The sequence below is a fragment of the Zeus faber genome, assembly GCF_960531495.2.
Source record: "Zeus faber genome assembly, chromosome: 5".
Classification (NCBI taxonomy): domain Eukaryota; kingdom Metazoa; phylum Chordata; class Actinopteri; order Zeiformes; family Zeidae; genus Zeus; species Zeus faber.
In genome coordinates this window covers 11,222,029-11,248,656 of record NC_137192.1, presented here as the reverse complement: position 1 = coordinate 11,248,656, position 26,628 = coordinate 11,222,029, and the positions used below count along the sequence as shown (strand labels likewise).

At 43.5% G+C, this 26,628-nt stretch overlaps 1 protein-coding gene across 1 annotated transcript; it reads left to right on the top strand.

Annotated features, from left to right (window-relative positions):
- Positions 1–19,890: 19,890 nt before the first annotated feature.
- Positions 19,891–25,526, top strand: kbtbd8 (kelch repeat and BTB (POZ) domain containing 8; the record flags this gene model as incomplete). Its single annotated transcript, XM_080000963.1, has 5 exons — positions 19,891–19,906; positions 21,218–21,425; positions 23,421–23,727; positions 23,830–24,649; positions 24,757–25,526. 5 exons carry the CDS (start codon positions 19,891–19,893, stop codon positions 25,218–25,220), a joined length of 1,815 nt encoding a protein of 604 aa, XP_079857089.1. The 3' UTR covers positions 25,221–25,526.
- Between the last annotated feature and the right edge of the window lie 1,102 nt (positions 25,527–26,628).

Sequence of the window (26,628 nt, the reverse complement as noted above, 5' to 3'; positions counted from 1 at the left end):
CAGGTCTATTTGGAACCGTCTGGTTTGACCTCTCTCCGTGTCTTCCCTCGGAGCAACACGCAGAGCTGATCAATCACCTCCTAATACACACACCTCCTTGTTCAATCATATCCACCTGCCTGGCAAGTGTGTGTTCACTTACATACACACATACACACTCGCACTCACTAGTGCTCGGTTTATCCTTCTATTTCTTTCACTCATACACATTTCACTATGTCTTGCTTTATGCCCGTGTTTTCGGGAAAATCAGAAGCAAAGCACTTAGGACTTTGTCGTCTTCTGGACTATTGGTGCATTTTCCTACCGTACTTTGACACACCTGCTCCACAAGAAACCCAATATCAATTAACCCCCAAAATGAAATGGAACTGATCTGTTTCAGGTTTGTGTGGGTCTTTTTTCACCACGGACTTCTTCACACCGAAATGACTGTGATTGCCACACACCCGAACAGCGAGTCCACTCTGTGGGACTCATGAATTCAAATGTTCCAGCAGGTGTCTGGCTGGCAGCATCACACCCAACTGGGCTGGTTTTCCGCATGGGCCGGTTTGCCATAAAAGCACAGGTGTAAGGCAGAGCATTTGGTGCTCTTCAAATAGGAAAGAGGGGAATTGGAGGAGTGGCGGCCCCTAGACAAGCAGGGGGAATACACCACAACAGGCCCACCATGAGAGATCTGCTCCGAAACCCTCCCATGGACCAGTGTGGCAGCTACGGGCGAGATGATTAAGTGCTAAAGTTGCATTTTCTTCTCGGAGCAGGCAGCCCTGCAGGCCGGGGAGGCGGCATGATTGCCTCTGTGTGCTACATTACATTGACATGATTGAGAATACTCTCCCGGGGCCTGGAATAATGTAAAAGGAAAAGCGGAGATAGAGGGAGAAAAAAAATTCCCCATCCCAGCCTTTTCTGTCGGGACCTCAGGATTCTCTGCGTGCAATCGGATTTGCTGATGGATCTCCCTGCGCCACCGCTTCAATATTGATGACAGCCAGAGCTTTCACACATGGGTGCGCGGTGGAACGCGGTGGGGGGAGTCGTCTAATCCGATTCTGCTATTAGAGCTCCAGACCTCCCAGCTGGGCATCTCCAGCCCTCCAGGCCACGCTGGCTCAAGCTGGCATGGAGACTGAGCTCAACCATGCCCGCAACGCACAGGCCTGTGAAGAATACCACTGGAGGACGGTTAAAGAGGAGGGAAAAACAAAATGTGCGGGGCGCCCGTTTTTTTTTTACTCTCCACGCTCATTAGCGCAAGGCTAAAAAAAGCCAAATTTTATAAAACCAAATCCATCAGCAGGACAAGTGGAGCAAACGAGGCAACCTCACAGCGGGAGCCAATGCAGCCTTATTTGTTTGCTTTTACAACTTGAAGGGCACGGTCAACCAAACCCTGCTGATTTACCCCTAAAGCTGCAGGTGGCATTACAGGCAACTCCTGTGATTCAATATGCTCTTTGGGAGCCAACGTAGCTCGTTGTGTTGATTGCTTGAAGTTCTCATCAGCTTCAATAGTTCCGACACAACTTCAATGGATGAAAAGGACTCACATTCCCTTTTGGTACCATCTCTTTCTCAAATTTAAAGTTACTTTCTGTCTAAAGTACAAAAAAAAAGCATGGATGGTTAATTTTACCCCAGAGGATGACACCTCCTTGCCAAAAACATCTTCATTCTAAGATGATTATAAAACCCTTTTCATGCAGCATCTCAAATTTACAGTGTGTCTCCCCATAAGCATTTGAATTGAAGATATCTTAGAAACTAATTTTGCCAGCACTCCCAACCACTCTAAGGATAAGTGCGTTACAGAAGGATGGACCCGCAGGAGTTTTATTTTGGGTTTGCCACAGACCGGCTGCTAAGCCGCAACAAAAATGGGAGGCCAGGCGGATTTAAAGTGAGGAATAGGTCCTAAGCATATTTATTTACAACAAAACACAAAGAACAGAAAAAACAAAACAAAACATGAAGTCAGTAATCAGCCATGTGAGCATATACGGATATGTGAAAATGTCTGCAGAAAGCAGAACTTCCACACCCACGAGGGAAGATGCCCTCCGTGGAAGTGGTGAGCTTTTGTATCATAAGCCACACCAGGACCAGGGGTGGCTTATTAAGTTAATGAGGACACTCTACCAGGACCCAACCAAACAAAGAAACTGAGGGACACCTAGTGGAGTGGTCATTACAGCCCTGGATTTCCACCTGGAACACCGGCCGACCACAGCTATTTCTAAACTCAAAAGAGGCAACTTCGTAACCTAATAATATAACCCAACTATTTTCCAGACCACACACACACGTTCCATATTGATGGTTCTGTACAATCTCCCCCAGCCGGCCAAGAAAATCTCCACCCTGCAGCCCAGCAACTCCTGGAGAAGCATTTAAGAGTGACAAAGAGAAGGATAGAAGACCAGAGAGATGACACACTAAACAGTTCAGCACAAAATTTAAGAGCAAGGTGCTCTTGACAAAGCATCTGCCACAATGTTTTCAGAGCCTTTGATGTGGCGGATGTCCAAGCAACGGGAATTATCAGGGAATGCCGTTACGCATATTGTGAGGTGAACCTGGTCCTGCCATCAGGAGACACACTGAGATTTTAAAGGATTTTATTTCTGCAGAAGTGAAATGAGCACAATACAGTACACACTCTAAATGGTGAAACAGGACTGACTGAGGAATTATTCAGAGAGCAGTTTCTTAAGTAAGAAAATAAAAAGCAGGAGAGAAGGGAAGGCTGAAGAAAAAAATATAAAATTAAAAAAAACACATCAGGGACACAGCTGCAGATAAGGCCACAGACAAGACAACACAAGATGGTACAGGGTACACAGGATGTGCAGACTGAGGACAAGACCTTCCATGGGAGAAAAATCTAACAAGGAGAATTGTCAAAGGAATAAAATATATAGAAAATAGGATAACAATTATAAGAATGTAAAATTTTCAGACTGAATTGAATACAATATCTATTGTAAAAAATAAATAAAAGAATCCTCACCCAAGAAATCACCTACAATGTGTTAGGGCGAACCTTCAGGTCTATCTGGAAATCCTCCTACCTGCAGAAAATGTCCTCAGAGTCCTGTCTAACTGGGACACCTAAACGCAGTGTGTCATAAAAAAAGATAAAAAATAAAAATTCAGACAGGCAGGGGTCTCAGGACATGCTGCCCCTCAATTGGCCAAAAGACTTTTCCCTCGTCAAGTGCGGGAGAAATAAAATACACAACAGGGGTTATCTAGACTACACACTCTCAGGCAACACACTGCGAAATAACCCAAATTGCTGAGGGGAAAAAAAAAAAAAAAAAAGAAATCCTAATTGTGAAGCCACAATTCGGCAATTCAAACTGGGACAGTCGGGAGAAAAATGGAAGAAAGAAGAAAAGAGAGAAAGAAACAAATCATCATGGATCAGAATATGTGAATATATAATGCTATCTAGAAATAATATGATTAAGGTTTGTAGCTGTTAATGACAACAAAATTAATCGTGGAACATAATGGCTAATGCATGCTAAGTGCAGGCAAACAATTACATACAAACATCATCTTTGTCATCATTAAGGGAAACCTGAGAACCAATCGCGGGTGGCCTACCTCTAATCCAGGACTGAACCCTGGGGATTATTCTGCCCCAATGTCAAGGGTTAGTCTCTAGACTAGTAGAATGTCTGCTAAACAAAGAGTGGGAGTTAAACTGAGTCTTTGTCTTAGAGGTCGGTGGAGTCAAAACCCCATGGCTTCCAGCGCATGTCCTTGAACAGGCTTCTTTTTCTGTTGCAAGGTGTCCACCTCTGGGTCTGGGGTGGGTGTGAGAGGGGTGGGGGAGTGGCTGTTGTCCAAGTCCAGGGTTGGGCGTTCAGCAGAAGATGGTGACAGTGATGAGGAAGATGGTCATACAGGCGTGACCGATCTTTTCCTGTTGACGGGGCACCATCACTTCCCTTATTGGTTGAGATTGTGACCTCAGTTCACATCTGATGACTCTCCGTCATCTCTGGCTGTTCGTTGGTCCGCCTGAGATTCTGGAATTTTTTTGCAGTCAGATGCGTACACCCACGTTGGTCATTCTACCGCCTTAACAGCTGCTGCAGTGTTGAGGAGGATCTGGAACATCCCCAGGAATCTGGCAGAGTTCCAGCCCTTTCTCCGGAAAACATGGATCACCACCAAGGAACCTGGTTGGAGGTCATCTAGTGTTCCTTCGAGGGACCGGGTTGGGTATCTTTGACCTGCGCACAGACTGTACAGACATGTAGTGGAGAGGCACACATTGACAACATTGCTTGGTCTGCGTCCACTACTGTCAAAATGGGGAACACGGATCGATCTAGGGAGTACGCAAAATAAATCTGTGATTTACAGTTATGTTGAATAGCAGACTGCAATCTCAGTACCAAAATTAAATGCATGGTCACAACAACAGAATAATAGTATCACAATTTTTATAATGTAGTTTATATTTTATAAAGGGCTAATGTTCATAGAAAATCACTAGGCCACAAAATAACCGACAGTGTCTAAGTCATACAGGGTTGTAAAATTTTCTGGAACGTTGCCTGCTGTCGTCGTCTGTTCTGCGGCCCATGTGTGCGGCAGCCAGGGGCTGGTCAAGGGCACAGAGCAGCCTGCTGGGGCACAGTCAGGTGCGGGATGGTGGTCGCATGGCTGCTGCCCGGCCTACTGCACCCTTGCATTGATCTAGTTGTGCTTTGCCCATCACTCCCAGTGTCAGAACACACACCACACAACAGGCCTAGAGTCTGCGTGACGGGTAGGGTGGGAGCCATGTGGGAAGGGATGGAGCAGGTGGCTGCCATCTTGCCCATCCGGCTCATTCCTTGACGTGCTTCACGTCTGTCCTGAAATTACAATCCCATATTAGCTAAGAACACATGCACTCCCACACGTCTTACTCCCAACAACACACCACCAAACAAGGGTCTGCGAGCCATTCCGCTTTGACATGCTTGTAGGCACCCACTCGACCCGCAATTTTAACTGCATTTTCCAACAGCACACATTGAGCACTGGGGTTTCAGGGGCACTGGTGGGTGTGTGGTTGGCTGGGAGGGTGCGATCAGGAGGGCCCCCTGCCAGCTGGGTTGGGGTCCTGGGGGTCTGTCCCTCATGGTTTCTGGCCCCCTGTGACCTGGTGGGGCTGCGATGTGTGCCGCTGGGTGCTTTCCAGGCCCTGTTGGAAGCTGCTCGCCGTGGGGGGTGCGGGTTGGGGTGCAGTAGGTGGCTGTTGGCCTTGCTCCCGCTGTGTGGTTTCTCTGTGGCGTGTGCCCCGAGTGTTGGTGGTGGTGGAGAGTCCACTGGCTGCTTGTTTGCAGGTGTTGGCACTTGGGGGTGGGGGGGGCTGACATTGGGGTGCCCTGCGCCATGCACACTCCGCTATGTGGATGGGGCTCTGCACTTGTGGCCGGACAGGGCATTTAGCCGGTTGCGGTATGAAGGGTAACTTTGCACAGGGTATGGTTGGCTTCGGGACCCCGCCCGTGGGGTGAGCGGTTCTGTCTGTGAGCATGGGACCTTGCTCCAGGCCTCTGGTCCATGCTTGGGGTCCGCAGCCCAGGTTCAAGGCTTGCAGGTGAGTCTTAGGCCTGCACATGGGGGTGGCTTGTAAATGTGCACCTCAGGGGTGCAGGGTTTCCTTGCACTCTCTGGGACTGGTTTATGCTTGTCAGGGGGGTCATCTATGGCTGCAGGGTAGGGTGTCTGGGCTTTCCTGTGGTCGTGGCGTGTCTAGATGGCTGCGGACCTCAGCAGTGGCTGCAGGGTCTTTTCCGCTGCTTGGAGGTGCTACGATATGATTCCGACCTCATACACCAGAACTAATTGGGACAAGTCCCGGTGGACGGACAGACACAAAGTAATGATGATTAGTTGTTTACAGACCAACACATGGTAAGATCCTTCTCCAAAGAGGGGGATTGGTGGCTGTGCTCTTGCCATCGCACAGGTCGTCCGGACATCAGTTATCACAAGCAGTTCTTGATGATTAAGGAATGAATAAAGAGTGGCCTTGCAGGTTGAGAAGTTGAACTCCACTTGCTGATTAACTCTGTCCTAGATGCAATAGCATACTTTTAACTTGTGCCTCCGTTCTCAATTTCTCACAGCCATTTTTTTCTATTTCAGTTTGTAGCAGAAGCAATTATTTTCATTGCTCAAAAGGACAAACTAGCACTGAAACCAGCTTCACTTAGGCCAGGCACATCAAAAGCTTCCAGCCCAGGACCAACAGCATGCAACTTAAGTCTGACAACACCCAATTCAGTCAAATAGCTTCAACAATAGCCTTAATCTTCTCTTTCACAGCACTCGAACAATGCCTCCAATGGCGCTCTCAAAAAGCACTCCCCACTAGCCATGACTTAAGAAAGACAGCTCAACTTACCAGTCCAAAACAGAGATTTTGAATCATAAACCACACCGGGCCCAGGTGTGCCTCATGATGTTAATGATGACCCTCCGCCCTGACCCTGATCCTGCAAAAGGAACAAAAGCCGAGTAAATAAAGAACACAGGGACACCTAAGGAAGCAAAGGGGTCGTCACAGGTTCACGTCATTATATTTTGTACCAACCATGCAATTCTTGGTCAGAATACGCAGAGACGAAATGCCAGCTGAAACTACGCAAAAAAAAAAAATCAATCAATACAAAACCATACCGTACATTTATTGGATATTTAAATGACATCCCTCAGATTGCACCAGATGCTACGACCTTGTGCTTGTGGATGTTTTTTTTTCTTTAAATCATCGTTCTTTAATCATTCTTCCTTAATCATCAAGAATTGCTGCAATAACTGTGTCTTGTGGACAAACTGTGGGATCACAAGAGCACAGCTTTTTGTCACACAGAACCTTCACCAATCCCCCTCTTTGAAGTAAAATCTGACCTTGTTTTGGTCTATAAACAACTAATCACTACTCCAAGAGGGGGAGAGGAATAAACATTGAACAAACAAGAACATGTACATGGTAAAACAAACATAGAAATGTCAGATGACAACATGTATCGACAAAACAGAGTTAATTAGGTCCAGGAAAACTGGAACAATAATTCAGCACCGGGCCTATTCCTGTCATAGTTATGGCAGTAAATGAGGGAGAAAAGGAGGGGGGTGTGTTGTGGTCAATTATTAACCCCCACATGACAAGTAACTGATTACGTGTTGTACTAAACTGCAAATATTTAAGGTATATATATATAAAAAAAAAGAAAAAAATGTAATCACAGGAACCACAGCTGCCCCTACACTGCACGCTCCTATATGATGGACCTCAATGCCATACTGATTACAAAGCATGTTGAAAAGAGCTAATCAATGGCAAACAGTTCTCCCTTATCAGCCAGGACCTATACATTGAGCCCCAAGGTGCGGCAGCAGCTATTACACTGCCACCAGAACTACAGGAGTGGTTTCAAGTCCAGAACTCTACCCCCATGTCACACTAGTGATTGCCGAGGGACACGAGTCCCATGAACTAGGCCCAATGGTCAAAACAGCACTACAGGTGCACGACTGGAAGCCCACTAGCAATAGATAGATCCATGTCTATCCCTACAACCGATTAATCAGAATATCAGGGCGAGTCCATGACGTAGGACGGGCAGAGAGCAATCTAATTAATGGGTGCATTCCTACCAGACAGCTTATGGTCTTAAAGCATGAGATCTGACTAAACCAAGTGCCACAGGAAGTATGGTCAAAACACAAGACAGATGTAGGATGTATAAAGTCAGCAGAGCCTGTACACATAAAACTAAAAAAAGACCAGACTACCCTACCTGAAACAGTATCCTCTCAAACCACATGCCATTGAAGGGATCAGTCCCACAATCGCAGGACTAGAAGCAGCAGGGTTTTGAGGAAAACCTCAAGCCCCTGCAACACTCCAATATTCCCAATTAAGATACCACATTCTCAGGATTATCGTTTGGTACATGATCTGAGGGCCGTTAACTCCGTTGTTGTCGCTGAACCGCTGGTTGTCCCTAACCCTCATTGCTCTCTAATATTCTGCCGGGTACTACTGTAAATGGTACACTGTGATTGATCTATGCTCAGCCTTTTTTAGTGTGCCAGTACATCCTGATTCACAGTTTCTGTTCACAGTCACCTATCAGGGCTCCCAATACACATACACAAGGCTGCCACAAGGGTTTTTAGGCAACCCAACAATCTTCTACAGGGTATTGGCCCAAGACCTACAGAACCTTCAGGTTTCCAGTACAGTTCTCCAATAGGTAGATGATCTGCTGATTTGCAGCTTCACCAAAGAACAGTGTGAGAAAGACTCGGTCGCAGTACTCGCAGCACTAGGAACTATGGGCCACAAAGTTTGCAATGTGAAGTAACAATTTGGTTGTCAGCCTGAGGTTAACTATTTGGGGAGGCAACTGCAGGGATAAGAGATTAATCGCCCCATCACAAATAGAATCGGTAGTTAAGCCCTGGAAACACGGATGGTAGGAGAAATGCTCTCCTCCTGGCCATACAGTCAGCCTTGGATTTGTGACTATTCTTTAAAAACAGCCCCATTACGCGTCACCCCATTAGGTGGCAGGACAAACGAGCAATAAAGCACCTTCACAGTGGACTGAGGAGGCAGAGGGCACTAAAAGGGCACCTTTGCCGCACTAAAAAGTGACATGCATGCTGCCCTAGCGCTTGGCAACCCAGACTATTCCAAACCGTTTCACCTATATGTGGCGGAACGTGCAGGCTATGCATGCGCAGTGCTGATGCAAGATACAGCGTTGGGAAAACAACCACTTACATACCACAGCACAAAATTAGACAACATTAAAGCAGATTTGCCTCCCTGCTATCAGGGACTGGCGGCAGCAGTTTTGGCATTCCAACAGGCCTCATCATAAACCATGGGCCACCCAGTGACGTTGTACACATCCCACCAGTTACACACACTGCTCACAAGTCCTCGATTTGTGTTAACACAGGCCAGAAGGATGGGCTATGAAGTAAAACTTTCTGCCCCCGAGCTGACCATTAACCGCTGCAATACCATCAATCCTGCAACCAAAATTGTACTGCCAGTTGATGGCACGCCCCACCACTGTTTCCAGGACACAGAAGTATTCCTGCAGCAGATCTTACACTTTTTGTTGATGGCTCCTGCTTCAGAGATGTGACCGGTAACCACGCAGGATTTGTCATTGTACAGTTGAATGACGATGGTGAAACTTTTACGGATATCCAGACAACCAAAATAGCTTGGCCATGCTCTGTCCAACTCGTCGAAATTAAAGCTCTTACAGCAGCATGCGAGCTGGGGGCGGGCAAATGCCTAAATGTAAACACAGATTCAGCGTACGCATATGTCATGCCATGTCAGTTTATGGCAACATATGGAAACAAAGAGATTTCCGCAGAGCTGACGGCACACCCATTATTTATGGGGATGCCATCACTCAGCTGCTAGCTTCCATGCACCTCCCTACCGCGCTTGCCATTGTCAAGTGCCCAGCACACCAGAAAACAGGCACCATCATAATAAAAGCTAAAAATGCCACCAATGAGGCAGCCAGTGGCAGCATCCCTCACTTTGATAGGACTCCTACTGGTAGCTGATGACCTGGTGCCCATCATGACTCTGCCTTCCCTCATACAGGACAGACCATAACTAGCGCTCTGGAAAAATCTGTGAGGGTAAAAAGAGGGGCAATTCCGAATACGCTAGATGGGCTCCAGAAAAGCTTATTACATTACAACGTCAGGAAAGCCTTTTTGGCTCCCGTAGCACACATCCCACCACCAGATGGCCCTTTCAGACATTTAATGATAGATTACGTGGACATGACGCAACGCATAGGGAGACTAAGACACATCCTGGTAGTGGTCTGTCGTTTCAGCAGGTGGGTAGAGACAGTACCCACACCAGGGCCAGATTCCAGATCAGTGGTGAAGTTTTTGTTTAGAGAGGTGTCGGACAGTTTCGGACAGTGTTGAAAATACTAGGAATTGAACAAACATTTGGATGCGTGTATCATCCTCAGTCGCAAGGGACAGTTAAGCGCGCCAATGGAATTTTGAAGGCTAAACTGGCCAAGATAATGGAAGAAGGCATGTTACATTGGAGGCCTTGCCACTAGCACTACTGTCCATGCAATCAAGCACTAACAGAATAACACACCTAACCCTGCATGAAATGCTCACGGGTCGACCCATGCCTGCACCTGTTACTGAGGGAAAAAAGGGAATTGGGGGTGCCGTCCCACCCTAGATAGTTGGGAAAAGCATCAATAAAAGGTCTGCATACGCAAGATTATTCCTTAATCAGAGTGTCCGTCTACCATACAAGTTGAAAAATAGTTAATGGACAAAGAACACTTGAGCAAGGACAAAGTCTTGACACCAGAAGACTATAACAAGAAGGGGGACCCAGAGCTGAGTAAAAAACTTGATTGGAAATGCCAAATAACCTATACATTTTTCTCTACTCAGACTGCAGGATGATGTGCCCTATTGTTGAATACTCCCTGGCCAAGAGGTAAGACTAGCAGTTCAACGCTTAACGCATTATTCATGTAATTATTTTAGAAGTGAGGTGACACAAATTGGCTATGAGATGATGGATAGTTGATCAAATGTTATTGATCAACACCAGTCAGGCTTCTATTAGCTTAATGGCTGCTGGGATCTCATGCCTATGCTTTGTAGTTATTAGTTGTACCTTTAAAAAAAACCCTCTAAGTATAATTTATGTAAATAAATGAGGAATATAATATTGAACACTAAATTTTAAAATGTTTTAGTGTGTGAATCACGTTATTTTTAACCATCTCTAGTTACTTAACTTAGAGTTGAAGTTATGTGGCGCCTCCGGAGATGTTTTTTCTGCCTCATTACAGAAATTTATTTTGGCTGATTCTGAGTTTATTAATGGCAGCACATTAATTTGAATATTGATAGTATATTGATCTGCTTGTATCATGGATACACAGGACTTCATAAAATACTTAGAACAGGATGGTCACATAGTTTATTTTTTCCTTAGAACTCTGGCCGGTATAAAACAATGTTCACTATTAAAGTCATGACATTCACTTTATTATTTATTTTCTCCTCAGGGTCACACCCTGGCATGGGTTTTCTGGGCGGTTATTGTCATTTTCGGATCATGGAATGAGGCAACATTCGCCCAGCCATTATACAAAAGAATGTTTTTGTTGCTTTCAAACAAGCTTTTTCACCTGCTCCATGTTGGGTTTGCTAGATTGCGTCAAATGTGGATGAGGGAGATGGGTTTATGTTAGCTGTGTTGTTGCATATTATGGAGATAAATTTAAAACTTATTCCATACTATGCTTGGAAACTTGGTGCCGGGGTTATTGGGTTGATTACATGCTGTGGCCTTTATCTTGCTACGGAGCAAATCAGCTAATTTCTTTCTGACAACACTTCTCCATCATCAACATGTGCAACTTTCACTTCGCTCATGTCACTTTGAGGTGGTGCAACGCTCCTACTCCAGCTACTTTTCCTCCCTCTAATGGAGATTCAAATGACTGCTTGGCAGTGATAGCTGTTGTGGCTTCGCCCTGCCCAGATCTTGATACTGAAGCTCTTGAAAACTTCAACTATGATGATTAAGGATTTTTGTTTTGTTTGTCTGTCTGTTATCTGTTTTTTGTATAAAACAGTGTCAATTTGTCTATTTTGTACAACCAGTTGTGTTCGTATTTCTATCTTTTGTAAACTGCTTTCTGTTTTATTTTGATTCCATGAATGTGTAAGGGCTAATGTGATGCGGCCTGGTGTAGCTGATTAATGAGATATACAGAAAATCTGTTTAATGTTTTGATGTCATAACCCTCTTATACTGATCTTCCTATTTGTGTTATTTAGATTAATGTGCTTGACCCCATCTCTATAGGAAATGTTGGAGTCAACGCACCCAACAAAGCCACCGTACCTGATATTGCTCTTGTCTAATAATGCATGTTTCTTCCTCAGATGAGGACACAGGATTCCTCACTAATCTTGTTTTTTCTCTACTCACAGGTAATACACACTGAACTATTGTTGTGGCAAGCCAAAGTTTGTAGTGGCAGAGCAATTTTGTACTGTATGATCCACAGGGGGAGCCATATCTCCCACGCTAGCTTTTCATTGCTTTGCTTGTTTGACATATGGTAAGTACCATTTGTCAAAACAGAGATAGAGAATTAAGTAAACATAATGATTGTGCTTAGAACAATGCAGGAAGAGGTGTTTCTACCGCCAGTTTTCTGCATTCGATTTTAAGTGCTCCTATCAAACACCTCATGATGGACTTTATCGAGTTGACTCCCTGTCAAGGTTAAAATGTTGTTTGGTGATAATTTACATGTTTTTTCTTAATGGAATCCTGGTGAAGGTAAGCTCTACTGAGTTTCATTTCTGCTATTAGTGATGATGGGAACTCAAGGACGATCACATGGTGTGACAGGACCGTATGAAGTGCTAACCTGGAGACCAATGCGGTTAGCTCTGGCTTCTGTCAACAAAAGCCACACACCAATTACATCACGTAAACCAGGAGTGATCAGATTGTCCACTTAGTAGTTATCACTTTTATTTCTTAATTAATGGATTGTTTAGACGGGACTATGTTCGAGAAATGTTCGGCCATATTTTCCGAGTCAGTGCCGGTCAAGTTGACAGGCCCAATACTGTGCTCATGTACTCCTAAAAATGCTCCGATACTCAAACCCGAGACAAACAAAAAAGATAGCGAAAGAAAGAAAATGTCTGCTGTTTGGAGCTACTTCAAGGTAAAAAAGAAGATTAGATGCATTATTTATCTGTCGCCTGACAATATTCCAACATTGTGCAGACTGCGTATCTCACTGTCACAGGGAGCGCCGCTCGTGATGAAAGGTTCGACTCCTTTTTGAGACTCTGTTCTTGACGAATCATTCAGTAAAACGAGTCATTGGATCTGATTCAGTTGGTTTAATGCACAGTGAGCGAAGAAAGACTTCCAGTGAACAAGAGGGAGAAGAGTCGGCCATTTATTATATTTTTTATTTTTTTGCAATGATTGCAATTTATTTTGGAATGGCAAGTACCATATAAATATAATAGAAAGGAATATTTACACTTAAAAGCGAAAGAGACTTTCATTTGAAGTTTAAAGTGGACATTTCCATGTTAGTTATATGTTGTGTTCTATTAAAACTCAGTGAGAGTTACAGGTTGTATTTTATTGAAACTTGATGACCGTCCATATTCTGTTTTATTGGAACTCAGTGACCGTTCCATGTTGTATTTTATTGGAACTCAGGGACATTTTCATGTTGTGTTATTGTTCCATAGTGAATAATGAACAATAATAAACACACTGTGTCAAAATCAGTAATCTCACTATTGTGGGAACTGAAAATTGCAGCAGCAGTCCATATGTGCAGCTGTACAATCACATGAGCATGATCAGGTCATGTATTTGTCATTGAGGTACAGCAGACATACCCAGTGAGACCAAATAATAATAATATTGTATTTCTCTGATCACGGATATAAACTCAAAAAGATCAGACGACACGTAAAAGTTATTTAACAGTTATGTTTTACTATGAACAAACAGCTGAATGAAAATCCAAGTCGGCCAAAATCGGAATCGGCAGGTCAGACTTTTAAAAAATCCGAAATCAGAATCGCCCAAGAAAATTGCATTTCTCGTTGGTAAACATATTCGGTAGCTTTACAAGATGATGCATTTCAGGGGGTATATCCTAATGAGATTCATTTGTAATACTCTATGTAGTTAGCCGGAGTAGCTCGCATGCGATGTGATGAAAGTCGTAAGGAGACGGCTATGGTGTGAATTACTGATTTGTGCTGTGTTAAAAATACAATCAGACTGTTGTTCTGTTTTTGTCACTCATTTGAAGTGGGCAGTTTGTTGGGTCGAAGCTAGTGTGTTCCAGTTTATCAAACTGGCCAGCTCCAAAGGAGACTCTCTGAGTCATACTGTAAAGGAAGCATCTAGAGATATGGTACACTGCAGCAACATTGCCTGGTGACTCATAAAAAGGTAAGTTAAGGTAAGTTTCATTTAGAATGATTTCAATGTATATTTAATACAACACAGACAATTAATGCTATAATATAAATATAGAACCCAGAATCGCGATTGTGGCCCCGCCCCTTACGGTTGCCTGTGCGAGTGTCTCCGTGCGTTGCAATGACATTTCACTGCATATATGTATGAACGTATCTACATGTATGTGACAAATAAACCTCTTGAATCTTAGAGCTTGATGGAGTCATTTAGCTGCAGTAACTCAAACTCAATGGAGGCTCCCTGTTACACTATTCTGGCCCTCAAAATATCTTTCCCAATGTTGACAGGTTTGGGCTACACAAAAAAATGAAATAGCCATTCACAGTTGGAAATCAGAGTGGAAAAAGAAATGCTTTATTTCAAAATAAATTTCTAATCAAATGTTAACGTGCCTTGAAACCGGCCATGTCTAGTGCATCTCTGGGTTGCAAAATCTCCCCATGTAAGTGATCGAAACGCAACTCTTCTCCTTACATTTTTTATCCTATTCATTTATTTCTCTATTTATTTTGGGGCTCCATGATGTTTTTCGTGTTCCGAGGCACTGCACGGAGGCTTTACCGTTTATAAAATTGGTAATTGATGACAATGTGAAAACACACCCAACAATAACTACATATTCAGGAAACATTTAGGCTCTGAAAAACACCATTTCTTTTTTTTCTGAGAGACCGTCGGCATCTATAAAATTTCAAAATTATTTTGTAAACTTTACCAGCAGCACAGAGGGCAAACATTTTAGGTATTCAGAGACTAACAACTTTCTAAAGGAGTATGACGATGGAAAGACAAAGTTTTTTCACATTTTATATCCTTTTGTGAACCATATGAAGAAAATGTAAATATATACAAACTATTAGACACCCGCTATAAGCCAAATGTAGTTATTTTCTCTGTGCTAAAGCAAAGCCATTATAGAAGCAAACACATTTGTCAGCAGTTTAAGTGGTTATGACGAGTGCTTTAGCGACAACCCATCTGCTGGTCCAAACCCCAGTGCGGGTTAGTCAGAGGGAAAAGTAACAGGGAAGAGAGAAAATGAGAGAGAGAGAGAGAGAGAGATAGAGAAAGAGAGAGAGAGAGAGAAAGAGAGAGAGAGAGAGTTTTAAAACATGACATGGAAGCCCCAGCTCTGTATTTACAGCAGAATCCCACTGTGCCCCTATTTGTCTCCAACCGGGTGGAGGAGGGGAGTGAGCGGCTCTTCACATCTGTGGGCATTCTTCCCTGGGCCCCCAGAGGCATCTAATAACCCATTACCTCCATCTCTGACAAAATACACATTTAAACCACAATTACGCCCCCTGCCTCCTCTCCCGTATGTATTCAACCTCTCCCTCTCTCTCTCTCCACTCTCCTCTGCAATTCAATTGCGGCCAACCCGAAGCTTCGCCAATTGTGCTCCCCCTACTCTCTCTCTCTCTCTCTCTCTCCCTCTCTCTCTCTCGCCCTCTCTCTCTCTCCTTCTCGCTCTCTCTCTCTGTCTCTCTCTCTCTCTCTCCCTGTCTCTCCCCTGCCTCTGGCTCATCTGCTCCCTGTGAGGGAGAGAGAGGCTCACAGTAGAAGTGGGTCTATTCAGAGACTATGAGGGGATTCATCATGAATACAATTCTGTGTTGTGACACATATGGTGTTATACACAGGCACACACACACAAGACACAAATATTGATCCTATTCACAAAGATATATGCAGAGACAAAAGGCATGTCTTAAGGAATATGCACTTTGCTAAATGAAACATGAGTGATACACATTTTGTTGTGAGGGGAAATGCTGGAGAACAGTTATATTTTGTGATCTCGGGGACAGGCGGCAAAATATGATTGCATCCATCCCCATAATGCTGCCCGGCGACGTTTGTCCATTTTTCAGCGGTTCCTGCAGAAGTGCTTGCAGTTTGTCAGGCTGAAACAGTATTGCGTTTTTTTTTTCTCTAAATCGGGCCAAGAAAAATGAATCTGCCGTTCGTAGCACCACAGCCGTAGGATTTGGGATGTGGATGGTGGAGAAGGTAGAAGGTGCAGATATGAGGTGATCAGTTTCAATGTATCAGAGAGAGGACATCTGCAGAGGAGTAAACAGAAGCCACAGCCATCATCAAATAACGCCGTCCCCAGGAAGCCTTTTTCTCTCATTCTACTGCAACAAGGGCCCAATTTTCGCAAGCCGCACCATGGCTGAATGGGAAGAAATTGGAAAAATGTGAAATCGATTGGTGAGATTGCAGTTGTACTTTTATTTGGATCCTTCTCTGTCATTTTACAGCGTGGTGCGGTGTTATGGTGCATTCCACCCTGCACAGCGCTGATAGTGGCATGAGGAATAGCGTCGCTGCTTTCGGGATTTGAGCAATTTCATAAATCTCACTGCAATTTTTTTTTTTCTATTGACTTGCGCTTGGCGTTATATATGTTTATTTTTCAAAGGATGTTTATCTTTATTTTAAAAAGTTACTGCACAACGCTGTTACAGTAGCCCACAGAAGAAGAACTGCGCTCCTTGTGGATAAATAACTGTGGAGCAACTGATGTGAATTTGGACAACTTCCTTTGCAAAACTAGTGGATAATAATGAATTTATCTAGCTCACCGAGAACTGCTGGCCTGAATTGGGTCTTACACCAGTGAATGTAGAAACATAAGAGGTTGTTAGTGATCGTTTAAAAAAATAAAATAAAAAAATAATAAAATATGACATGGATTGTGAACCATGGTAACCCCTAGCTCTTAACTGTGGGGAATGGTGTTACGGAGCTCGTTCTTACGTACACTACTGTCTGCGTTCTTGCATCAGTGTTGCCTTCTTGGGTTTTCATATTTTAATGTTGAATGTCATATTTTATGCAACATTGGAAAACCCTTACATGTTTTAGAGCATGGCTGCTATGATGTGCACTGTTGCCTCACAATCTGGTCTAATGGGAGAAAGGGAAAGAAAATGTTAAAGTAACTGCTTATGATTTGGATACTTAATACACACCATTTGCCTTGATAAACAATAACATCCTTTGGCAGGCTTTTGTAATTACTCTTGCAAATCTATTAGTACACATTCTAATTAAGAGTAACAGAGATTATATAGCAGAATGTTAATACATGGAAATTGCATACCAATCACACTGCTCAATAAACAGCAATTAGACGACTGCTCTTGACAGCATTAGAATGCAAGTGGCACCACACTCTATGCATGTCAGAAGACCCATCACTGAAAACTCCCACCATCCCAGCCTAATTAGGCTCAAATTGAAATTTATTGTTAAGCGTATTCATATACATTATAAAAACGGCATTTCCTGGCAATTCCAAACCCCAAGCCATATGTCGATATCAAGGATCTAATGAGGAGTGAGGCTATCCTTCGCCTTCAGAACAGCTGCCATCCTTCTTGGAAAGCAGTCAAACAAGTCCTGAGCTGTGTAGGGGATATTGCACAATTCTTCAAGAAGAAAAGCCTCCAGGTCTCTGAGCAGTGTGGGAGGTTGAAATGTACTTTGCAATTGCACTCTTGCTCCAGAACCTCCCATAAAGGTTAAATGATGTTAAGATCAGCTGATTAGGGAGGCCATGGTAGGAGGTTGACTGCGGCCACTCTTGAATTTGTTTAGCGGTGTATGTATATATGTATGTATACGATACGATAAGATACAACTTTATTGGTCAGTAGGGCACTGAAATTCATTTTGCGTACCTGGGAAAGGCCCCTCAAAAAATGTAGGACGTACAGATAAACAATCACTGGAGTGACAAGAAAGGACACAAGTACCAATGGCACCTGGCATGACAGCACAACGAAACACAAGCAATACAGATGACAGATTAGACAAGCACAGGTGTTGACAGGATAAATGACAGGTAAGACAATTTACAAAGACATAAGAAGACTAATACCCATGAAATCATAAAAGGCTCTGGAATCATTTTTGTTTGTTTAGTAGTAGAATGGACTGATGTACAAAGGAGTTTTTAAGCCTATTTCGATTGAAGGAATGGACTCTGAAGCGCCTATTTGAAGGCAGGGGCTGATATTCCTTGTGCAAAACATGCGTGGAGCCAGAGGAAATCTTTATGGCCAGCCTAACCAAGCTGTTGCTATGGGCCTCTTGAAAGGCTTGAGCCACAGGTAGTCCAATGATTTTGGAGCAAAGTTTTAACTGATTTTGAAGTTTACTTTTATTTTTTACTGTGAGGTTGCTCCACCAGGCAGTGCTACAGTGGAGCATGATGCTCTGAATTACAGAAGTAAAAAAATAAATACATAATTTGGCTGCTGGCCCCAAACGATTTTAATCTCCGGGGAAAATAAATGCGCTGCTGTATCCTTTTACCAAGAAAATCCATGCGAGGGGTCCGTGAGAGGTTCTCATCTATCATGACACCCAAGTATTTATATGCAGAGACTTGATTAATTTCAACATTGTGAATCATCACTTTGGGGGGTGGGCAGGTTGGGGGCTTGCCAAAAATGATTTCCTCTGTCTTTACTGAGTTAATGATAAGGGCGTTCTTGTCACACCATTCCACAAACCAATCAACATTTCTCTGATTCAGAGGGGGATCATCAGTTCTTTTCAACATAGTCAATAAGGTGTGTATGTAGTATGTAGTATATGTATGTATGTATGTATGTGTGTTTGTATGGAGGCATTAGCATCTTTGAAAGTACGCCCCTGGCAGTGGCGTACCGACAGGGAAACCAGTGCAGACGCACTTAAACCCGTGCCCCGTTCCTCCAAAGAAAACAATTACAGTGGGGTTTTTTTCGATTTTAGATGTAGGCTATTTTATTTTACAAAAAAAAAAAAATGTTTGAAAATAAAATTATATACATGTTTGATAATGTTTTGTTTTCACAACCCCCTGATTCTGTTTGCTGCCACACTTTCTATGACTTTGTCTAATTCTGTTCTATTCAAATGCATTTTAACAGCAAAAACATCCTATGTGGTAAGTACTCAGAATGTTACATTTTAAATGCTTTCGGGTGGGTTTTTTTTTTCCTCAACCCACAAGTTCGATCTGTAATAGTGCAATGCATGTTTTAAACTTTATTTTGCACCTCTTAGAGCAATGCGAAACACTTAACAGCCACGCCGACGATGACACGACGCAGCCTGCGGACACGCACGTTGTTTCAGTGTTTTCTTGGAGCGCGACAAAGCCCGAGTCGTGAAATAAATACGCACGAAGTGGGCCCAATGATGCGTCGCACGGAAGCTCGGAAATCGGCACGTCGGTGTCGGGTTCATTCCTTTTTCGAGCTAAATGTGTTCCATTACGTCTGCCCGAGAAACACGCCAGTCCAAAGTAAATTGAGTTTATTTGGCAAGCTTGTGTTCAATATTAAGGCCGCACAATGGTTGTAAACAAAACATAAAAACGACGGAGTAGTTCCGATCCAAATGAGACGCCTTTTTCCAAATAAAAAACCGTGCGTTTTTGGGGGGTGCGCACGGGCATGCTGCTTGTGAGATCCTGTCTGTTATCTTCGTCAACTGTGACCCAAACGATTGGCCCCAGAAAATCCCATTTAAATGGCCGCTCCTCTCACTTTTTTTTCCAAGCAGAGAGTTGGATCTTTCAGAGTTTAGACTGAAACGGAACGCAGCATAGCCCCCCCCCCCCCCCCCGCCCCCCCGTATCAACAGTTTCCACTTCCAGACGGGAGCGATCGGATTGGCTGGCGGACTCCGATCCTCGCCTACTATTGGCTGATCCCTGTTTCCGGGGCTTGCTACGTTGACGTTTCTCGGTCTGCCCCGAGACAGAGTCAGACCGGGGGAGAATGGCTGCCAGTGGAGGTTGGGAAATCTGCCCTGTTGTTGTTTACACGTCCGGCTGAAGTTAAGCGTCGTAAAGTTCATGTTTTTGCGTTTATCCGCGCGTTGAAACGGACCGCGCATCCCGGGCGGACCACAACGTCATGACGAGTTGGAAAGGAGTCCGGCTCCGGCTGTGCGGCTGGGGGGGGGGGGGGACCCCTTTCAGCCCGGCTGTGCGGCTGCTGTTAGCGGTTAGCTTGGCGGCTAGTTGGTTAGCGTTTAGCTTGGCGCTAACACCGCTGGCTTCAGCTCATCTGTAGAGTGATGAGATTGTGTGTTGGTTAGCTCGCCGGCTAACACGTTAGCCGAGTTGTTTACCCTCTTTGTTCTGTCAACCATCGTCAGTTGTTATTACACGAATATATGTGTGTTTCGAGGGAGAGACAGCCCAATTGACAAATGGTTACCAACTTCCAGTTGTGTTTGAGAATAGATCATGCCTTTATCTTGGTACAACACACAGGGTTACCAGCCGTGCATCTCGGGCTGACTGACTGGATTAACTACCATGTGTTTGGGTTTCAGCTGAATTCGCAGGGCTATGTGAGGTATTGCCTAACTTGGACCCTACTCTGTCCAATGCAAGTTATATAAATGTAAACTCGCACTGTTGTCAAGACTGACCCATCTCTCAGAACGTCACCCGTGTTTTAGATATTTCTGGCCCATAAACTTTTTAAATCAGTTTGTTGTGTTACGGATAGTACGTCTTCTGTGTTTTAAGAGCTGTTCTTGAACACACACACACACACACACACACACATTTACCATTAGTCATTCAAAAACTAAGTTCGAAATAATCTTAATGCAATAACAAGTTATCATCTGGTTAGGTATTGGCTTTATCGTTGATTTGATGTTTAGATTCCTAATCAGACCGTGTTTATTGGGCTGAGTGCATTTTCATATACAAGGATTTTGTTTTGCTAATTGTTGGTGCAGACAGACAAGTAGCATACAGTCTTATAAAATACAAGTCGTACAGAACATGCAAAATACACTTTGTGCTAGATCAAGATTAAGAAAAAAAAGGCTATGACAGGCAAAGTGGCAGTCAAGTTGCAAGTTTTAACAGGGTATGAATGTGGTTGGCTATTCCTGTGAATTATGTGTATACAATACTATGGACATGTGTAATAATGGATGGGTTAAGTCTAACTTATTGCTGTGTTAAAAAGACGGAAAACAGTGCACACCGACTCACCATGGCGGCCATCTTAGGGGTTATTGGCTAAGATTTATGTCAAAGTGTCCCGCTCACCATGTTTCCCTCTGCCCGTTTGCTCCCAGAGGTAGGGAAGCTGTTACAAGTACAGAATGGGACGCCTCCAAGCACCAACTACAACGGGGTAGACGCCGTCCATGCCTGTAACATCCTGCAGCAGCTCAAGGCCCTGTACGATGAAGCACAGCTCACAGATATTGTTGTAGAAGTGGACCATGGCAAAACCTTCTCCTGTCACCGAAATGTCCTTGCTGCAATCAGCCCGTACTTTAGGTAGGAAACCTTGGATCTTGCAGATAGTCTCTAATCTCGAAGTGTGAGCAGAACAAATTTGTTTGTAGAATGTTACTGGAGGCAGATACCTGCGTTTCAGAAAGGTTAAAATGGAATTTGAATTTAGTAACAAAGCTATTTATTTTTTCTTCCTGAAAATGTCTCATGGAAGTGGTGGAGAAAGTATTCATATTCTATACTTGAGTAAAATTATACATGTATTTAGAAAACAGCACTCTGATGAAAGTTCTCCATTCAACATTCTATTTATTTAATAGTATAAAGAAACTTGATTCAATTTACTTCAATATCAAAACTAAAAGTACTTAAATGTCCTCACATTTCAGTATGAAGACACAAATAGCTGCCATGGAATTAACTGAGATTAACTCTATTGACTAATCTTGGTGATGATTATTCGATTCAGAAGGTGATGGCTTCCTCTAATTATTAACAGGCTCATACTTAAACCTTTTTAATAATTCATAATCACACTTAGTATCACAGTATGGAAAACACATCACCAAAAATATGTTTACTCAAGTAAAAGTATAAAGGCACCAAAAATGAAGCTACAGTACCTCACAATTATACGTACGAACAGTAGTTTAATTAAAGCACTTTAGTTAGTTTTCACCCCTGTAACACAGTCTTTGCATGACTCAAAACAGTGTACTTAAAGCCTGGATATGACATTATACTATAGTTCTGTATTGGTTGTTGTTGGATTCAATGCTAAATATCTTATTTGATTCACATTATTCTAACAAGACGTCAACAACAAACTGCAACTGTTGTTTTCACCCTGTATGGTCTCGTCACTTCCACCTCCACCTCTGCCTTTTGTGCTTCTCATAATTATCATGCAAATTATTCATGATATGCACAGGCTTCTCATTTACATTTGATTGGGATTCATGTACACCCGCATATATCCGCAAACAAATAACACCCCTTCAAAGTGTTCTTGAGTCCAGATTGGCTTCTTAACATTATGGAAAATGTCGCACTCGTATACAAAAAAACATATCAACAGATTGATGAGTGTGACCCAGCGTTTAGACTGGAGCACAAGGCACAGACTAGGTTTTCACTTTGCTTGGCTTTCATTGGTTCTATCTGTGGTCGATCTGAAACAGATCTGCATGATTTTTTTAAATTGTATTTGTTTTAGCTCAAGGGTGTAGTTACAAATGCTCGACATTTCAAGATAATTCCCTCAGTTAAAGGCTCCAATGCCTATTATTTGTATTATTATTGCATCCACTGCTCCTAGATACGTCTGTTACTAGGATTAGTAAATGCAGAGAAGTTCCAAATTTCCCACATTAGTGTGTGTGTGTGTGTGTGTGTGTGTGTGTGTGTGTGTGTGTGTGTGTGTGTGTGTGTGTGTGTGTGTGTGTGTGTGTGTGTGTGTGTGTGTGTGTGTGTGTGTGTGTGTGTGTGTGTGTGTGTGTGTGTGTGTATATACATTAAAAAAAAAAAAAAAAAATCCAACTGCAGCAATATGGAAAGAGACACGTAGTACATGCCAGTTAACAGAGGAGTGGTTTAATGAGGTATGAAGGCTTCTCTTCAAAACAATATTAACACAGGCCACACAGCTTATAAAGTTATGATAGTTTATATGCAGATGTATGTTGAGCCTTGCACAATCAGATCTTGTGAATTGTTCCTCTAGAGACAAACAGAAATGTTTACAAACTAGCATAACCATATCTGCCAATATATTTTCCATATATTGCTTCAATAAATATTAGCATAGTATGACTGTCATGGGATACTACAATGACTGCTAACTACACAATTAGATGGCTAGCTAGCTCATAATGTAACGACACTGTAGTTAGCTAAAACCTGTTAGCATAAGCAACTGAAAAAAATGTCAATTTGTTTGTCAATAATTAAGTTGTTGTTTTATAAATTTAAGTCACAGTATTCAAACCCCAGAAGACATTGTTACAGCATGAATTTTGATTCCATTCTCACAACCAGGTCCATGTTCACCAGTGGCCTTACAGAGAGCAGCCAGCGTGAAGTCAGGATCGTAGGGGTGGATTCTGAATCCATGCACCTGGTCCTCGACTATGCCTACACTTCGAGGGTCACACTCTCTGAGTCCAATGTCCAGGCCCTGTTCACTGCAGCCAGCATCTTCCACATTCCTGCCCTGCAGGATCAATGTGCCCAGTTTATGATCAGCCGGCTGGACCCCCAGAACTGTATTGGGGTCTACATGTTTGCTGATGCCTATGGCCACCAGGAGCTGAGGGAACGCTCGCAAGACTATATCCGCAAGAAGGTCAGTCCAACTGCTACAAGCTAAGTTGCGTTTTCTCCAATTGTCCACATTCAACACTGCAAAAAAAACATTGCTGATTAAGGCTTTCTTGTTTTGTGGTAGTTCCTATGTGTGTCACGGGAGCAGGAGTTCCTCCAGATGACAAAGGAACAACTGGTCAGCATTCTAAACAACGACGACTTGAACGTGGAGAAGGAAGAGCACGTCTACGAGAGCATCGTGCGCTGGCTGGAACACGACCGGCCCGGCCGCGAGGCTCACCTCGCCGAGGTGTTTTCCCAGTGCATTCGTCTGCCTCTGCTGGACGAGACCTTCCTCAGCCACATACCCCCGCCCTTTGCGTGTGCCCTCTCCCTGTCCAAGGACCCCGCGGAGGCCAAAACTCGCCTCAACGGCACCAATGGGTGCCCCCAGCGCCTGGGCATGACGGCCTCTGAGATGGTCATCTGCTTTGATGCTGCTCACAAACACTCAGGGAAGAAGCAGACGGTGCCCTGCTTGGACACCACCACCGGCAGAGTCTTCAAGCTCTGTAAGCCCCCTAATGACCTCCGAGAGGTTGGTATCTTAGTATCCTCAGAGAACGATATCTACATCGCTGGAGGCTACCGGCCCAGCAACAGTGAAGTTTCTATTGACCACCGAGCGGAGAGTGACTTCTGGCAATATGAACACGCAGGGAACCGGTGGCTTCTGCGGGCCCCTTTACTTCGGGCTAGGATTGGTTGCAGGCTGGTACACTGCTGCGGGAAGCTGTATGCCCTTGGAGGGCGGGTGTACGAGGGCGACGGGCGAAACGCATTGAAGTCCGTGGAGTCCTACGATGCCAGGGACAACTGCTGGACAGCAGTAAGTCCCATGCCGGTCGCCATGGAATTTCACAGCGCTGTAGAGTATAGAGACCGCATCTACGTCCTGCAAGGTGAGTTTGTGCCAGAAGATGCATGTGATGACGGAGTCTGTATCAAATGTGGTTTGTACTGAAAGTCAAAGTCAGGACTTTAATTGACATTCCTTTGGTGTCCTCAGGTGAGTATTTCTTCTGCTTCGACCCCCGTGAGGACTATTGGGGCCACCTGGCCCCAATGAGTGTCCCTCGGAGCCAGGGTTTGGCTGCCTTATACAAGAACTGCATCTACTACATTGCTGGAATATGCAGAAACCACCAGCGCACCTTTACCGTGGAGGTCTATGACATTGAGCAGAACACCTGGTGCCGAAAGAGGGACTTGCCCTTTGACCAAGCCACAAGCCCCTATATAAAGGCCATGCTGCTTCAGGGCAAACTCCACCTGTTTGTACGAGCCACCCAGGTCATGGTGGAGGAGCATGTGTTCCGCACCAGCCGCAAGAATTCCCTTTACCAATACGACGACGGGGACGACAATTGGACCAAAGTCTATGAGACGCCCGATCGTCTGTGGGATTTGGGTCGCCATTTTGAGTGTGTGGTGGCTAAACTTTACCCTCAATGTCTACAGAAAGTGCTATGAGGGAGATAGTTGGCAACATTGTGAACCTCGAAGGCAGAAGTAGTGGTTTGGTCTCGCCTACCTTGTGCCTGGTGCTACCGTTGCTTTTGCACCATACAGATTGTTATCAGTTTAAGTCTTAAGTTGTTTCAACTTCAGTTGAAAATTGTCAATGGGGGTGCTTTTAAAGATTGCAGTATTTTTGTTTTCTCTCTTCAGACGGCACCAACTATCAACACTGATGCTAGTTTTACAGAACAGTACAATGAATCATAAGTGCAATTATCTTGTTTGCTTGTCGTTGAGCCATGTTCTATTTTGTTTTAAAGCATATAGGTGAGGATTTTTACACAAGATAAGCATGCAATGTTTTTTTTTTTTTACAAACAAGAGTTCCCTCCAGGTATGAATGTTAGGTGTCAACATAAGGTGAATGAAAATATATATATATATATATATATATATATATATATATATATATATATATATATATATATATATATATATATATATATATATATATATATATATATATATATTAAAACAAAAAAAAATGTGTGTACGTACCTATATGTGTATGTAGATAGACAGACAGACACAAATATACTATATGTTAATACGGGTAAGATGAGCACCGTTGCTCATTTCTAGATTGCTAGCTCAGATTGAGAAGGTGTGTTTTTTTTTTGTTTTTTTTTAATTTCTTTATGTTGAATTCTATGCTAATTATGTCCGCAGCTTGTTTTGTGGAGGAGTTTCAATTTTGAAGTGTGACTTAGAATAAGTATTCTTAAAGCTTGTATCTTTTGTTTTAAAATGACACCCTTTCTTCCCTCAAAAGCATCAGTGTGTCAAACTATACACTAAGTGTGGCTTCCAAGCAGCTCCAACTTTGAGCTTTGTTTCAAATGCGGCTGCGTGGCGGTGGAGGAAAACCAAGAGCCTCCTCCCCTTGTGTTGGCATCCGTGTTTGTGTCACATGCCTAAAGAACTTCAGTGAAAAGTACAAATATTTCTTCTCCACATTGGAGATACAAAGACAGAGTCCAACTTCTGTCAAAGTGGGAAGTTCAGACCAACTAACAGGTTTACCTCAGTAGCAACTAAAGAGACATCTAGCAAGGAGCAAAGGGAAATTTTAGGCTAATGCGTTGATGGATGAATATATATATATTTCACCAAAGTGTGAAAAGCTCGACACAGCTTTGGGCTCTGTTGAGGGTGACTTTTGCTTGACACATTTAAAGATTTAAATTGTTTGAGGTCTCTTTTTCGATAGTCCTGGATGTTGAAAAGAATATCCTGGTAGCAATAACTAATGCAACTGTGATTAGGCTGTATTGGGTTATCTGACCTAACTAGAAAGTGCATTATTTCTCAAATTTGGGTGCTTATCTCTGCTTTTGATCGTGATCTTGCTTTGATCCGA